Raw genomic sequence first — 17,204 nt, forward strand, 5'->3', positions numbered from 1 at the left:
TTTAATTAGTTAACCTAATGTAATGTGATTAGAATAGTAATTAACTATTTTAATCTAATTGGATTAAGGTTAATTATAGAATTCGACCGACACTATTTTGGGGGCTAAAATTCTTTCTCGAACTTTACTCGAATAATTACCTATCTCGTTCATTCGTATATTAGTTCATGTGGATACCGTTAGAGGCAATTTATACTTGATTGCTATTCAAGGTTGATTAAGAACGTGTTGATATCGGTCTGATCTAGTTTGTGAAAGGAGATTGAAATTCTACATGGACACCTCGTTTGCAACGGTAGATAATTCTTCAAACAAGATAAATACGTTTAACCCTATTGATATGAAGTAACGACTAACGGATCCTTGGGTTAAAGGAAATATAAAGGTTTTTATTTCCCATTGCGCCTAAGTTCTTCTATTTCCCAACAGGAGCAACGTATCAACGACTAGTGAATGAAATATTCAAAGACTTGATTTGGGATAAGGTAGAGGTGTACACCAACAATATGATTATAAGGAGTAGCTTAAAAGAGGAGCATTCCAAAGACCTCATGTTGATCTTCTCCACCTTGCAATGCTACAAGCTAAAACTAAATCCAGAAAAGTGCACATTCTGAGTGGATTCAGGAAAATTCTTAGAGTTCATTATCTCTCAAAGGGCAATCGAAGCTAATCTGGCCAAAATCCGGACAATAATTAAAATGGAGCCACCTAAAATGCTGAACAATGTACAAAAGTTGAATGAAAAGATAAACGCTCTGGGGAGGTTCATTTCCTTCTCAACCAAGAGATATTTGCCATTTTCCAAAAATTTGAAAGGAGTAAAAGTCTTTCAATGGACAACCAAGTGTTAGAAGTCGTTCGAGGAATCTGAAAAGCTTCTGGACCACACCCCTTCTACTAAGTAGACCCGAAGCAGGAGAAACACTTTATCTTTACATCAATGCGATGGATGATGCCGTATGAACAACCCTAATACGACAAGAAGAGGGAGAGCAGTGTCAGAAGTACAAATATAAATGTTATGATTTGATCGATTTACAAAGATCATTATGTGGTGTAAAAGTTCGTAAATAGAGGTCTGAGGTTTGTGAAGTTTGTAAGTTAAAGGATATGTGAGTCAATTTTTTGGTCAATTTTTTTTTATCAAGAGTCAAACAATACTTATGGTTTAGTTAATTTGCAAAGTCAGACCTTATAAATGAGGTAAAAAGTGTTTTAAATTGCTCAAATTTCCTCCCTGTTGGGGTATACAGTCACAATAACATTTTTTGACGAAATGCGTAAGTTTGTAAACTGTACAAAACATAAACATGTGTTTGTAAACTTTTAAACCATGATATTGTTTTTTTCAAATCGACCAAATCACAAAGTTTATTTTTATATTTTCCCTTTTTTTATGATTATGAATTTTTTTTAAGGCTTAATGCATATTTATATTCTTAAACTTGGCAAGTTTTGCCTTTTGGCACCCTGAACTTTGAAATTACACACCTATAATTAACTTTTTAAAAACCTATTATACACATATAATTGACTCATTCGGACCTCATGCAAACAAAATTGTTGTTAATATTATTTTGACAGGTGAGGTGGCATGTGCGTGCTATAGAAAAAAAAAGAAAAGGCGTTGTGTCAGACGTGAAGTCAATGCTAGCTCTTTTCTCTCTTCTGGCTCCTTTGCTTCTAGATCACTCTAGCTTCTGAGCCAAAACTAAGGCTTTGGGCTTTATTTCTTTTAAGGCCTTTCATTGTTGCCTTAACTTATGATTCAGCAGTTTTATTAGCACAAGATATCTATGATTAATTTTGTACTTAAATATTTTTGGGAATCTAATTGTACAATTATTATTTTTGTCAGAATAAAAAATCACTGGGAAAATTGTGTTTCAACATGCCACTTCATTTGTTAAAGATGACAGATCAACAATTTTGTGTGTAGGACGTCCGAATGAGCCTACTATAAATGTATGATAGGTTTTAAAACCAACTATAACGCACATGCCACCTCATTTATCAAAGATGACATATCAACAATTTTGTGTGTAAGAGGTCCGAAGGAGCCTATTATTGGTGTATGATATGTTTTAAAACCAATTATAGATGTATGATAAGTTATTTTAAAAATTTAGAGTGCCAATAGGTAAAACGTAGCAAAATCTAAATGTGTAAATATGCATTAAACCATTTTTAAAATTATTTTAATTAGTCTTTAATTTTTTCAATTTATGTTTTTTTACATTCCATATAATAAATTGCTGTGTTATCCCAATTAAGGTTAAACATAAAAAATAATAAAAAGTTATGATAGTTAAAAGGAATATGTTTGCACCATAATTTAATTTTTTGGCACTTATATATTTTTAATATATTAATTGGCCTAACTTACGTCTAAATAGATTTTTTAAGAGTGAACTTTAGGAGAAACCAATGTCCTAAGGTGAACCTTAGAGGAAACATGAGGTAAATTAAAAGGAGAAATCAGAAGGCCATTTAATATTTTAACGTGTATTTTGTGAGCCAATTAGAATGCAGGAAAGTTAGAAAGCGTCATAATCAATTTCATCGTGGAAGTCAAAGTGGAGTTGTTACTCAATGTGGCGGAGAACGTGGATTAGTGGAAAGAAGCAGGAAGTTACCTCCAACATCTATAAAAGGAAGGAATCACGATGAAACAAGCCCAATCAACCAACCCAATCAAACAAATCAACAAACCCAAGCAAAACTCTAGCCAATTATCTTTAGACTTCAGCATTTTTTACAATTCTCAATTGTTCCCTTAGATTTAATTTTCAGATCCAAAGTCTATTCATTTTCCAGTACATTTTTATTTTATTTGTTGTTCAATTGTTTCTGTAAGGTTGGTATCATTTTTGATAATCGAATCTTTTAGGAATTTTACGGTCTCTTTATTCCATACAATCATTTTGATAATTAGAAGTTAGAAAGCGCACTCAATTTCATTCCACAGTTCGAGAATACTATAATTCTCTGGCACGCCCGCAATTTCCCACAAAAGAGCCAAACAAAAATTGGCACGCCCAGTGGGACACAATCACAATGCCGCCGAAGAAAAGTGATAAGAGCAACAAGGATCCTGTAGTTGTAAGTTCTGAAGAAGAGGAGGTCATGGCAACAGGCAATGTTCCACATATGGTGGAACGAATTGAAGCTGAAAAGGTTGCTAGCCCTAGAGGAGAATCATGGATCTCTACAGAGATCCAAAATTCACCATTCTTGGAGAGGCGTTTTAGTTCCATCGAGAAGAATATGGAAGCTCTGCGGAGTGACATAGATTTGAAGATGGATAAAATACTTCAGAAACTGTCAGAACCAGGGGTGATCAAGAATGGAGAAAACCATATTCCTCAAGGTTCCCCAGATTCCAATGGGGGACGTGGGGTGTCCGGCGCTGAGAAGTATCAAATTCCACCCTTGAGGGATGAAGTTGTCTTACAGAAGGCCGCTAGTTCAGCAGGCCGAGAAAATACTGGTAAGTCACTCGTTTCTCAATATTTTGGAAACACTAATCCTACCTCCCACACAGTTTCCTATCACGAGGAGGCAAGAGGCCACCATATTACTAGGGACATGGGGGGCAACTATAGAAGCAATGGAAGGAACACTGGATTTTCTCATATGCCTTATGGTCACCAGCAGAATGGCATTCGTCAACATGTTCCAGTATTTAATATGGAGGCAGTGAGAGAAGTTGTCCAAGAGCTGTATGGGCCTGGCCCACGTCAAGTTGGCCGCCCTGAGTTCCACAAGCCTTACCCTCATGCGATTGACATGGAGAATCCTTACCCGAGGGGATACAGAGTACCTGACTTCTCCCTATTTTCTGGGGAAGATGGGTTGTCAACTTTGGAGTACGTAGCAAGGTTCACGATCCAGTGTGGAGAACTTGCCAACTACCCCAACTTCAACCATCTCAAGTTGAGGCTCTTCCCAAATTCTCTGACGGGACCAGCCTTCACTTGGTATGCTACTCTCCCTAGAGACTCCATCCACAGTTGGCAAGATATGGAGAGGCAATTTCACACTCAATTCTTTCGAGCAGAGCCAGAAGTGTGTGTTGCAGAACTTTCTAGGCTTACTCAGAAGGGAGGTGAAAGAGCAGACCTGTTCATTGCTCGTTTCAAAAAGATGAGGAACAGATGCAATGTCTATCTCCCAGAGGTGGAGTACGTGAAGATGGCCCAGAGGGGACATGCCATCGAGCTGAGGAAGAAGTTCCAAGGAATGGAGTTCAGAGACTTTTATGAGTTAGCTGCCAAGGTGATAGAGTACGAAGATCTGTTGAGGGAAGAGAGTCACAGAAAGAAGAGTGCCATGGGAACTTATTGCCAAGAAATATACCACGAGGTTGCAGTGGCAGATCTTAAAAGTACAGGGACTCATGTTTGCCCCTTACTCCAGTCCACCAGAGGACATGATGCAGCAAAGAAATCTTTCAACGATAAACCTCCGCAATTCAGCTTTGATGTGTCCAAGAGTGATGCTCTCTTTGACTTTCTCTTAAAGGAGAAGTTTATTACTTTGCCTGCAGGTCATAAATTGCCAACAAAAGAAGAAACCAAAGGGAAGACATATTGCAAGTATCATGATTCCTGGAATCATGCAACCAACAATTGTTGGGGCTTCAAGAATGCAGTTCAGGAAAGAATCAACAAGGGAATTCTTAAGTTCCTAGAGAAGAAAGAAGCAATGTTGGTTGATGAAGATCCTTTTCCACCGGTGGTGACTATGAACATGGTGGCAGTAGATATGCGAGATGTCCTCAATAGGAAGAAGGGAGACCTTCGTTTGAGACTTACAGAGTCCAAGAAGGAGAAAGGCAGAAGTTACCATACTTGGATCCCTAAGGAGTATCTCAGAAGTCCTGATGAACTTCAGGCTAACATCAAGGAGCAAGGGGGGCAGAAGTCAAAAATTCGAGTAGAAGTGAAGAGCATCGGAGGGAATCATTATGAAAGAAGAGTTCAGACTGAGAGGAATCAAAAACCTCTAAGAAGTGAATTTCACCGAGAGAAGTATTCCCCAACTGCCAATCAGAGGAGACCTCGTTTTGTGGTGCCTCAAGTAGAAACTTCTGGTAAGTGGCGCGTGGTGCGCCATAAAAAGTTCCCCCAACCTTTTACAAGAACACAGAAGAGAAGGATGCAACGTAAGAGGGCAGCTGTTGAAAGACACCATGATGAGAAAGAGGAAGTAGGGGAACCGGCAGAAAAAGAAGAAGTGAAAGCTGGTGAGCCAGAACTAATAGTTTCAGAGGAGGAGCCAGAGGAAATCATTCAAAATGTACGAATAGGTGACATGGTGATACCGATTAGGTGTGCAATGGCATCAGTGACATTGCCAGCTGATTTCCTAGGAAATTTAAGGGATCATCATGCTGAAGAGGAGAATAGTTCACCTATTCCTGAGAAGAGAGATTCATTCACCAGTGGGGTCTCAATTCAATCGAGTGGCCCAAGAGAACCAAAAAGAGTGGTTTTTGAGAAACCTGCAGATAGCATGACCAAACATATCAGGCCTCTTTACATTAAGGCACATCTGAATGGCAAGCCAGTATCAAAAGTGTTGATCGATAATGGCTCTGCAGTGAATATCATGCCATTTAGGATGATGAAGACCCTGGGGAAGTCAATAGAAGATCTAATTGCCATAGATGTTATGGTGTCAGCTTTCATAGGGGAAACCACCAAAACCTTAGGAGTTCTACCAGTAGATATTACTGTGGGAAGCAACACATCTATGGCAACATTCTTCGTTGTTGATTCAACAGCAAGCTATCAAATCTTGCTAGGGAGAGACTGGATTCATGCCAATTGGTGTGTACCGTCCTCACTTCATCAATTCTTGCTTTTTTGGAAAGGAAATAAAGTAGAAGTTGTCTGGGCAGATGGGAAACCATTTACAACTCAAGCTGATTCCGTGGAGGCAAGGTACTATGATGGAGCTGTGGGTCCAATAGAGTTCAAAGGTGAAAGCAAGAGAGGAGGACCTAAAAGTATCACCTGGAAGAAGCAATGTCAAAACAAAGGGAAAGCTATCCTCCAACCATCAGCCATCGTTCCATCCAAAGCTTGGGGAGCGTTGGGATTAGTAAGCATAATGAGAAAGAAATGGCAATAGCTGCCGCTGCCACACAAAAACCCAAGTGCAGCAGGTGTTGGAGGAACTACAGAAGGAAGAAGGTCTGGAGGCTCTGGGTGCTGAAGTAATCTATGAAGAAGAGCCTCTGGAAGAAGAAAGTGAAAACGTCATCCAGATAGATGAATTGAAACCAGCTCCTTCACCACTAGAGGATGATAGATCATTGGCCAGATATCCATTGGAGGAAGTGAACTTGGGAACTTTTGAGAACCCAAGATGTACATACATCAGTAGTCTTTTGGATCCACACATCAAAGAGAGACTCATTGTATTGTTGCAAGAGTACAAGGATTGGTTTGCATGGGAGTATCATGAGATGCCTGGACTTAGTAGAAAGTTAGTGGAGCATCGTCTGCCAATGAAGCCAGAATTCAAACCTTATAAACAACCTCCCAGAAGAATGTCCAAAGAGGTAGAATTGAAGGTGAAGGAAGAAATTGAAAAGTTGTTGAAAGCTGGATTCATAAGACCCATTAGGTATGCTCAATGGTTATCTAATGTTGTACTGGTGGTAAAGAAGAATGGCAAGCTACGAGTTTGTGTGGACTTCAGAGACCTTAATACAGCAACTCCGAAGGATGTGTATGTGATGCCCATGGCAGACATGTTGGTGGATGCAGTAGCTAACAATGAGCTTTTATCTTTTTTAGATTGTGTGGCAGGATATAATCAAATTGCCATTGCTGAAGAAGATATTTCAAAGACCGCCTTTCGATGTTCAGGTGCTATTGGGACGTTTGAGTGGCTGGTCATGCCTTTTGGCTTGAAGAATGCATGTGCTACCTACCAAAGAGCCATGAATGCCATTTTCCATGATATGATTGGAAAAAATCTTGAAGTTTACATTAATGACATCGTCATAAAGTCCAAAAAAGAAATGAAGCACATAGATCACTTGAGATGTGGTTTTCAAAGGATGAGGGAGCATCAACTGAAACTTAATCCCCTCAAGTGTGCTTTTGGGGTGAAAGCTGGAAACTTCCTCGGATTCCTGGTGCACCAAAGAGGCGTGGAGATAGATCAGAACAAAGCCAAGGCGATCATGGAGTCCAAATCCCCTCAAACAAAAAAGAGCTTCAGCGGTTCTTGGGGCAAGTGAATTATCTTAGGAGGTTCATCTCCAACTTGGCTGGAAAGTCTAAGACATTTTCTGATTTACTGCGGTTAAAGAAGGAAGATGAATTTAAATGGGAGGAACACCATCAGCAAGCCTTCCAGAGTATCTATGCAAACCTCCTGTACTTATGCCGCCAAGGCCAGGTGTACCTCTGAAACTTTATCTATCTACCGCTCATGATTCCATTGGATGCTTGTTAGCACAAAACAATTCCAAAGGATATGAGCAGGCAATATATTATCTGAGTAGATTCTTGAATGCAACTGAGGTAAAATATTCACCAATCGAGAAACTCTGCCTTACATTGTATTTTGCTTGTACCAAACTGCGGCATTATATGATTGGGGCAAGGGTGTTGGTGGTATCTCAGACTGACTTGATCAAGTACATGTTGAATAAGCCGCTCATAACTGGGAGGATTGGAAAGTGGTCGCTGGCTTTGGCAGAGTTTACTCTGGTGTACTATCCTCAAAAATCAGTGAAGGGCAAGCACTTGCAGATTTCCTTGCAGATCACCCTTGTCTTGATGTGAAGGATGAAATAGATCGAGATCTACCAATCTTCAGTGTTGAAAAATCCTGCTGGATTTTGAAATTTGATGGATCTAGCACCGAGACATCTGCTGGAGCAGGAGTAGTCATTATATCCCCCGTGGGAACCAAAACAACAATGTCTTTCAACCAGGATTTCAAATGTACGAACAATCAGGCTGAATATGAAGCTGCGATCATTGGCCTAGAGATCTTGAGGGAGTTAGGAGCAGATGAAGTCTTGATCCAAGGGGATTCCCAACTCGTGCTGAGGCAACTATCAGGAGAATACAAATGCACTAGCCTCAGCTTGGCTCCATATTATACAGCCGCTGTTCAACTACTGCAGGAATTCAATGACTTCTCCTTTCTTCATGTTCCAAGAGAGATGAACTGGGAGGCTAATGAGCTAGCTCAAATAGCCTCTGGTTTGAAAATGTCAGAAGAACTTACCCATAAGTTGATAATGATCAAGAAGCTCAGACATCCTTCCATCATGGAGACGGGAATTCAAGTGGAGACATTCAATACAGATGTCAATCTAGCTAGTGACTGGAGGAGTCCCATCAAGGAGTATTTATCGAACCCAGGAAGACGAGTACCTTATTCCCTCAAGATTAGAGCATTGAACTTATTATTGATGGAAGGTGACTTGTACCATAAAAATGTAGATGGACTTTTGCTAAAATGCTTAGGATTTCCAGACAGCATGGAAGTTATGAAACAAGTCCACGAAGGAGTATGTGGAGCTCATCAGGCAGGCATCAAGATGAAGTGGCTCATCAGGAGACATGGGTACTTCTGGCCATCAATGCTGAAGGATTGTATGTCTTATGCAAAAGGATGCCGCCAATGCCAAAGATATGGGCAGATTCAAAGAGTTCATGTAGATGAGATGCACGCATTCGTCAAGCCATAGCCCTTCAGAGGATGGACAATTGATTTGATAGGGAAAATTTATCCTGCATCAGCAAAAAGGGCACAACTTCATGATCGTGGCAACAGACTACTTCACAAAATGGGTGGAAGCCTTACCAATGAAGAAAGTGGACCAAAGAGATGTTGTGAAGTTCATCAAGGAGAACATCATTCATAGGTATGGGATCCCTCAGTCAATTACCACAGACCAAGGAACCATGTTCACTGGAGAAGAGATGAAGGACTTCATGGAAGATTATGGAATAAAGTTGTTGCACTCTACTCCTCATTATCCACAAGCTAATGGTCAAGCTGAGGCCTTCAACAAAGTTCTCATCAACATCCTTGAAAAGATGATCGAAGATAACCCTAGGGAATGGCATGTCTTACTTTCAGAAACTTTATGGGCATACAGAACATCAAAAAGGAGTGCCACCGGCGTCAGTCCTTTCTCATTAACATATGGACATGATGCCGTGCTTCCTATGGAGGTAGTAGTGCCGTCCCTCAGAGTAGCCAAAAAAAATGAACTCACTCCAGCAGAATACACAGAAGCTATGATGATGGAACTTGAAGAATCTGATGAAGCTAGAATGCAAGCACTTGATCGAATGATCGCCCAGAAAAAGAAAGTAACCAAAGCATACAATAAGAGAGTGAAGAAAAAGACCTTTGAAGAAGGAGACATGGTTTGGAAACTCATCTTACCAGTTGGAAGTAAAGATAGAGCATATGGAAAATGGTCTCCAAATTGGGAAGGACCATTCAAAGTCTTCCAAGTTCTAAAAGGAAACTCTTATTAGTTAGCCAGCTTGCAAGGGGAGCCACATAAGAGGTTCATCAATGGAAAGTACCTCAAGAAATTCTATCCCACCCTTTGGGAACTGAGGGAGCATCAGCCATAGGAGATAGGCAATATGTATTTGATGTAATGCAAAGCAATTTTAATTTGAAAATTGTAAAGCTGTCTTATAGCCGCTATTCTGTTTGAAATAAAATAATAGCAGGCCTCAAGGCCGCCATTTATTCATCAAAGCAATGTCTATCTAACAAAGAAATCTCTATGAGGAGAATTTACCTTTCGCTTGATAGAATCATGTTGATTTTCTCCATTGAGTTGATTGATTCAACCTCTACTTTTTGGCACCGCCAAGCCCATCGTCAGCATAGGGATTGGTAGTGCACTGATGTCTACAACAGCTTCATTGACAAGTTCTATTTCTCCATTGAATTGATTGATTCAGCCTCTACTTCTTCGCATCGGCAAGCCCATCGTCAGCACAAGGATTGGAAACTTTTCGTCAGAATAGGTACTGGTTGTGCACTTATGTTCAGAGTTCTCTACTTCATGGCACCGATAAACCCTTTGCGAGAACAAGGATTGGATATGGGCTTATGTTCAAGAGCTTTAATCCAATGTGCAAGCAGGCTGAATGATGGAATCTTCATCAACAATACTTGGTAGTGCAACATGGACAACTTGATAGCACTGTGATTACATGAAACATGTCAATTGATTGTTTCGGCCTCTACTTCTTGGCACCGGCAAACTCATCGTCGGAATAGGGATTGGTAATGCACCAATGTCCACAACAGCAACCTCATTGATACTTTGTTCATACTCCAATCCAACGTGCAAGTAGACTGAATGATGGGATCTTCATCAACAATACTTGGTAGTGTAACGCGAACAACTTGGTAGCACTGTGATTAAAGGAAACCGATCAGTTGACTGATCCGGCCTCTAATCCTTGACATCAGCAAATCTTTCATCAGAATAGGGATTGGTGGTGCATTGATGTCCACAACGGCGTTATTGACAACTTTGTTCATACTCCAATCCAATGTTGAAGTGAGCTAAATGGTGAAAACTTTGTCAACTAGAGTCGGCTAGCAACTTGGCAGCACCGTGATTAAAGGAAACCGATCAATGATTGATCGGGCCTCTCACTGGGAAACCTTTTGTCAGAATAGGGACTGTACATGTAATAAATACACAGCAGCCCCAGGGACGACTTTACCAAAAATTGCTACTAAGAGGAAAGAACCTGCAATTCAACAAAGGAAAAGAAAATATTATTGAACATCTGGGTGAAAATTACAAATGAAGAGATTTTCTTAAGGGAAGAATTTGCTAGTGCTTTATATTTCTGGAGTTGTTAAATCATCAATCATGCAACCTTGCTCTCCCTGCTTCAATGATTCTCTCCACAACAAAAAACACCAAGAATCTATCGAGAGAAAATGGCCGGAAGAGGAAGATCATCAGGATTTGCAATGGTGACCAAGGGCACAACAAGGAACTCCAAAGTAAGTCTGCAGTTTCCTGCCTATCATACTGCTCGGTTGGGAACCTCCTGTCTATCTCACAACAGAACACAAGAAAATTCGAATCGTTACAAGGCTCATCCAATTGGCTTCTTGGAACTATGACAATTGCTAATGGAGGTTGCTGCCTAACATCCACAAAGTTTCATTGCCTCGTCAATGCAGTCAGTGATTGAGAGGGGAATACCTGCAATTTAAAAAAAAAAAAATCAAATCAATTGAAATAAAGAGATAATTTAGCGCAAGACAAATATGTTTGGTTTGGAAGTGGTGGCACTCTTAAATGAAGAAACAGACTTGGTCTACCGAGGGAGATTGCGCAGCAGACAAGAAAATAATGGAAGGACTAGCAACTGCAAACCGGAGACGCCATGAACATATAATGAAAAAGAGTCGGCCTCCTCAACAGCTGAAGCGTAGTCGCTCGATGAGGACATCGGAAAAGTGAGGTTGTCGCAAAGCCGGCGATTTTTGACAATGAATAGCAAGGTATGAGTTCCACCGCCAAAAAAAAGAAATTAGAGTCTTGACAGCAATTTTTGGACAGAGAGAATGAATCACCAATGAGTTCTGAGGTATGAGCCACCGTGGAAAGAAGAAATCGCAGCCTGTTCTTCAATTTAAAAAGAGGGAAGATGTACATCGCCTCCTCCTTTAATCCTACAGGTAAGCTAGGTTAGAATTTAATATATGAGCTTTCTTTATTTTTATTTTATTTCAAATAGTCTTTAAGTCTAATTGAAATTCTTAAAATCGTAGGTAGTTTGGCTTGGTTCTAATTATCTTATTGATTTATTGATTTACTTTCATCTGTTTTAATTTTCAAATTCATTTTTGATTTACTTGTTTATCTATTTTTCGTTTTTTTTCGTTCTTTCTTAAATATATTTCATTCTGTTTTCTTTCTTAAATTAAATTTCATATTATTTTTTTTTTATGTATTTCAAATTTTATCGGAGTCTACGAGATTTTGTTAGGGGACCAAGCATAAATTTTCTTCCCTCAAATCTATGCTTGTGGGGGGCAATTGTTTGCACCATAATTTAATTTTTTGGCACTTATATATTTTTAATATATTAATTGGCCTAACTTACGTCTAAATAGATTTTTTAAGAGTGAACTTTAGGAGAAACCAATGTCCTAAGGTGAACCTTAGAGGAAACATGAGGTAAATTAAAAGGAGAAATCAGAAGGCCATTTAATATTTTAACGTGTATTTTGTGAGCCAATTAGAATGCAGGAAAGTTAGAAAGCGTCATAATCAATTTCATCGTGGAAGTCAAAGTGGAGTGGTTACTCAATGTGGCGGAGAACGTGGATTAGTGGAAAGAAGCAGGAAGTTACCTCCAACATCTATAAAAGGAATGAATCACGATGAACCAAGCCCAATGAACCAACCCAATCAAACAAATCAACAAACCCAAGCAAAACTCTAGCCAATTATCTTTAGACTTCAGCATTTTTTACAATTCTCAATTGTTCCCTTAGATTTAATTTTCAGATCCAAAGTCTATTCATTTCCCAGTACATTTTTATTTTATTTGTTGTTCAATCGTTTCTGTAAGGTTGGTATCATTTTTGATAATCGAATCTTTTAGGAATTTTATGGTCTCTTTATTCCATACAATCGTTTTGATAATTAGAAGTTAGAAAGCGCACTCAATTTCATTCCACAGTTCGAGAATACTATAATTCTCTGACGCGCCCGCAATTTCCCACAAAAGAGCCAAACAGAATGTAAAGAATCCATCCTGAAAAAATATAAACAAATAGAAGTGAAGGTTATAGAAGCAAAGTAGAAAAGAAAAAGAAGTAGAAAACAACAAAAAGCGAAAAATCCAAAATCAGCATATATTTAAAAGCAAATAAACCGTTGCATAAATCACGCAAAGTGAAAGAAACAGAGAATACTACACTACACTACCCATATTTTGAGTTCTCATGTGAAATGTTTGATAACTCTCGCTATTAAACACTTTTTTTCAAAATAAACACTCCCACTCTCCTCCTCATTCTCTCAAGGAAAGCAATAATTACTAAAAAGAAAACAAAATGATTCAATGCCAAAATATAACCCCCAGATTTGCTCGGCATTGCTGTCTTCTTTTCTCCATTTTCACCATTTTTATCACCACCACTCTCGCCTTTGATTACGCCGACGCACTTACCAAAAGCCTCCTCTACTTCGAAGCCCAGCGCTCCGGCCGACTTCCCTACAATCAACGAGTCTCTTGGCGGGACAATTCTGGCCTCATTGATGGCTTAGAACAAGGAGTAACTTTCTAACATTGTCTTCATTCAATTCAACGGATCTCCATTTATTTATTTATGCTTTTTCTTCTTCTTTTTTTTGGCGTTGCCGTAGGTGGACTTAGTAGGAGGATATTATGATGCAGGGGACCATGTCAAATTTGGACTGCCAATGGCATTCACTGTAACAATGCTATCCTGGGGAGTTATTGAATTTCGCGATCAGATCGGTCGCGCCGGCGAATTACCACACGCTTTGGAGGCCATTAAATGGGGGACTGATTATTTGATTAAGGCACATACTAGCCCTAACGTCTTATGGGCAGAGGTAGTTTCTAGTTTCCTTCCTCCATTGCCTACATTCATGTTTGTGATTTGATTTCATTGCGTCCGTACACTCTCTCCAGGTAGGTGACGGCGACACGGATCATTACTGCTGGCAACGCCCCGAGGATATGACCACATCACGGCAAGCTTACAAGATCGACGAGAACAATCCCGGCTCAGATCTTGCCGGAGAGACGGCGGCCGCAATGGCTGCAGCTTCAATAGTGTTTAGAAGAACAAATCCATATTACTCTCACCTGCTTTTGCACCATGCTCAACAGGTATTGTAGTCAACAATTAATATATCTTGTGGGGGCAACAAATTGAAACTATTTTAAAATTCAATCGTATCTCAGTCCACTTAAATGGTCAAACATATTCATTTGTTGCACAATTAGAGGAATTGGGTTAGGTTAAGTACAAATTAGGCATCTAATATTTTATTAAAGACAAAAAGCATCATTTGTTGGATTCAACCTGATATTTTATTTGATCATATTAAGGAACATTTTATTTAATGCAAGGGGATTAGTTTGATATTGAAGTTTAATAGTTTTATAAAAAGAATCTGATATTGTTATAAAAATGTACAGTTATTTGAGTTTGGAGATAAATATAGAGGGAAATACGATGCAAGTGTTAAGGAGGCAAAGAGCTACTATACGTCGGTGAGTGGATTCATGGATGAGTTGTTGTGGGGCGCTATGTGGCTATACAAAGCCACCGACAACGAAGACTACTTAAACTACGTAATTAGCAATGCCCAAAGTTTTGGTGGGATTGGCTGGGCCATGTCCGAATTTAGTTGGGACGTTAAGTATGCTGGCCTTCAAATTTTGGCTTCTAAGGTAATTTCTCTCCTTTTACTTTCTAATAATTATGCTGTCTTTCAGATTTTAGCAATTGCCCAAAAACACAAATAAGTGTCTTGTGCTTTCATTCACTGACTTTATAAGTAAATTGGGTAGAATAATCTTTTTTTTTTCTGTATTTTAGATATTAACATATGAACTTGGTAATTTATTTGTTAACAAAAAAAAAAAAAAAAAAGAGATAAAGTAGAAAGAGCAGCATCTTCGAACATAAGCTTCTGAAAATCATATGGTTTTATGTATTAGGATCCCATTTGCTTAACCAATTGAGTGGATACAACTCTTTATTGCATCATGGCCTTAGTCTCTTCTCTGGTTGTTGAACTTTGTAAACTACATGGGCCACTCAATGTTTTCTTATCGCTCTTCTAGTCAAACTGCTTTTCAATTTGTGTATGTTTGTTTTCTTAATTTAAAACACGAAACTTGTATACTACTAGTTGGATGATTTATGAGTCGAATTTGGAACGAATATAATAAAGGATAAAATGGGTTTGCACATGAATCACCACTTTGCCCTAAATTGACATTGAGTGATAGTTTGTCTGTTCAGCTCACTGGGCCTTGGAAACTGTCTATAAGCCCACCATGCTTACCTCAATTTATTTGCTATTTTAACTAGGATACTCTTCATAAAAAGGAAAAAAATGTTTCTTTTGTTTACAAAAATAAGTTATTGAAAATTTAGATGAGTTAACAAAAAAAAAAAAATAATTTTTTTTAAAAGAGTAAATCAATTTTTTAATCTATTTTTCTACCACTTTTTTTTTTTTTTCTGTTTTTATTTGGTGTAGCTAAACACCAAAAAGTATTTATTTTTCTCTTAATATTTTTCAAAATACAATTGTTTGGCAAACAAATGAACCTATTTTTAAACAAATTTTTTCACTTACCCAATATATACTGTGTAAACAAAAGATAATATGAAAATTAATTTTTTTAAATACATATATATGCATTATATTATATATCACTTTGTCAAGGTTATATACAGTATAATCTTTTTTTTCTTTATTCCTTTTAACTAGACTCGTAATTTTGGTATGTGATTTTTTTTTTTCTTTCTTAAAAAGAAATCTGAGTTAGTAGGTTCAAAGAAGCTTTTATTTTATTTTTGGTATATATACAATCTAAATCCTTTTAATATGTCTCGAGTGAAGCCTGTGGTAGGTTATAATTTTGGGATAATGTAGCCCTCGACTAACACATCAATTAGACATATTTCCCAATCTCCGTGAAACTAATACAATTAAATAGACGTGACGTGAGCAACAAGATGTGTAGTCATGTGCTAAATTATTCGAAATAGAGAATAAAGTAGGTTTTGGTGTTGAATTAAAAAGGTGATGATTAATTGCATTGCAGCTGGTTATGGATGAAAAGCAGAAGAAGCACAGAGACATACTAGAAGAATACCATTCAAAGGCAAAGTACTATGTCTGCTCATGCCTTAACAAAAACAACGGTAGCAATGTAGATCGTACTCCGGCAGGGCTCTTACACATAAGGCAATGGAACAACATGCAATACGTGTCAACAGCAGTATTTCTTCTGACCATATACTCTGATATACTAAGGAATTCAAACCAAAAGCTTGAATGCAATGGAGAATTAGTGGATGATGAAGAGATTCATATATTTGCTAAATCTCAAGTTGATTATATTTTAGGTGGTAATCCAATGAACACCAGTTATCTAGTGGGTTATGGTCAAAAATACCCGACAAGAGTTCACCATAGAGGGGCATCGATAGTCTCATATAGAGAGAATAAAGGGTTCATTGGGTGCACACAAGGATATGACAATTGGTATAGTAGGGAAGAAAATAACCCAAATGTTTTAGTTGGGGCATTAGTTGGAGGTCCTGATTCTCAAGATCATTTCTCAGACAACAGAGCTAATTATATGCAGTCAGAAGCTTGCACTTATAATACAGCACCATTAGTTGGAGTTTTTGCTAATTTATTATCTTTGGATCATCATACACATGATGATCAGCTTTTGCTTGCTTCTTATTAGAAACACTTTTATACAAAATGGAATATATGTACTGTGGGAATAGATGTGCATCTCTTTTGCACTTTTACATATATATAATATAATCACTTCTCTTTTTATGCCATTTTATAACTACTCTTCCCTTCTCTTCATTGCTGTTATTGTTAATTAGCTACTCTTTGATGTAGATAAAATTGATATGGAGGTTTTAACAAAGATTCCAATCTTCTCTAGCTAAAACTAGAAAGATGAATAATCCTAAATTTGGATAAACTAAATGCTCTCAAGGAGGCTAATAATTTGATATGATAAAAGTTCAGTTTTCTTACAAAATAAGGAGTATATATACCTCCTCCAAACTTAGATGAAAAGACTAAAAGGTCTCATTAGGGCTACAACAAATAACATAAGTAATAGGGGTAAGATAGGAAGAGTGAAAGATGGAGGTAGTGGTGTAAATATGAGGAATGACATAATGGTAATAAGCATAGGGCAAAACAGTAATAAGTGGTTGGCATGCCTTGTCTCCCCAAAGAAGAACTTGGCAGAGAAGGCAACTCAAATGTACTAGCACGTTGTGCCATATGACTCGTACGGCGTGCGAGTAGGCTCCTGGTTCTTTCTTGTTACTTCGTCATTTCTTCCGCACGTCGAGCCTTCTGGCACGTCATGTGGCACGACGTGATAGGTAGCTCATGGTCT

At 38.3% G+C, this 17,204-nt stretch overlaps 1 protein-coding gene and 1 long non-coding RNA gene across 2 annotated transcripts; one reads left to right on the top strand and one right to left on the bottom strand.

Annotated features, from left to right (window-relative positions):
• Positions 1-865: 865 nt before the first annotated feature.
• Positions 866-12,603, bottom strand: LOC136230493 (uncharacterized). Its single transcript, XR_010689408.1, has 3 exons — positions 10,908-12,603; positions 9,806-10,775; positions 866-972 (listed from the first exon to the last, which is right to left on the bottom strand). It is a non-coding gene; the product is annotated as an uncharacterized lncRNA (long non-coding RNA).
• A 431-nt stretch (positions 12,604-13,034) lies between these two features.
• LOC136230492 (endoglucanase 11) lies at positions 13,035-16,626 on the top strand. The gene is made up of 5 exons (XM_066019573.1): positions 13,035-13,329; positions 13,421-13,633; positions 13,713-13,913; positions 14,226-14,480; positions 15,870-16,626. Exons 1-5 carry the CDS (start codon positions 13,108-13,110, stop codon positions 16,521-16,523), a joined length of 1,545 nt encoding a protein of 514 aa, XP_065875645.1. The 5' UTR covers positions 13,035-13,107; the 3' UTR covers positions 16,524-16,626.
• The last annotated feature ends 578 nt before the right edge of the window (positions 16,627-17,204 follow it).

The sequence above is a fragment of the Euphorbia lathyris genome, chromosome 5 (assembly GCF_963576675.1).
Source record: "Euphorbia lathyris chromosome 5, ddEupLath1.1, whole genome shotgun sequence".
Classification (NCBI taxonomy): domain Eukaryota; kingdom Viridiplantae; phylum Streptophyta; class Magnoliopsida; order Malpighiales; family Euphorbiaceae; genus Euphorbia; species Euphorbia lathyris.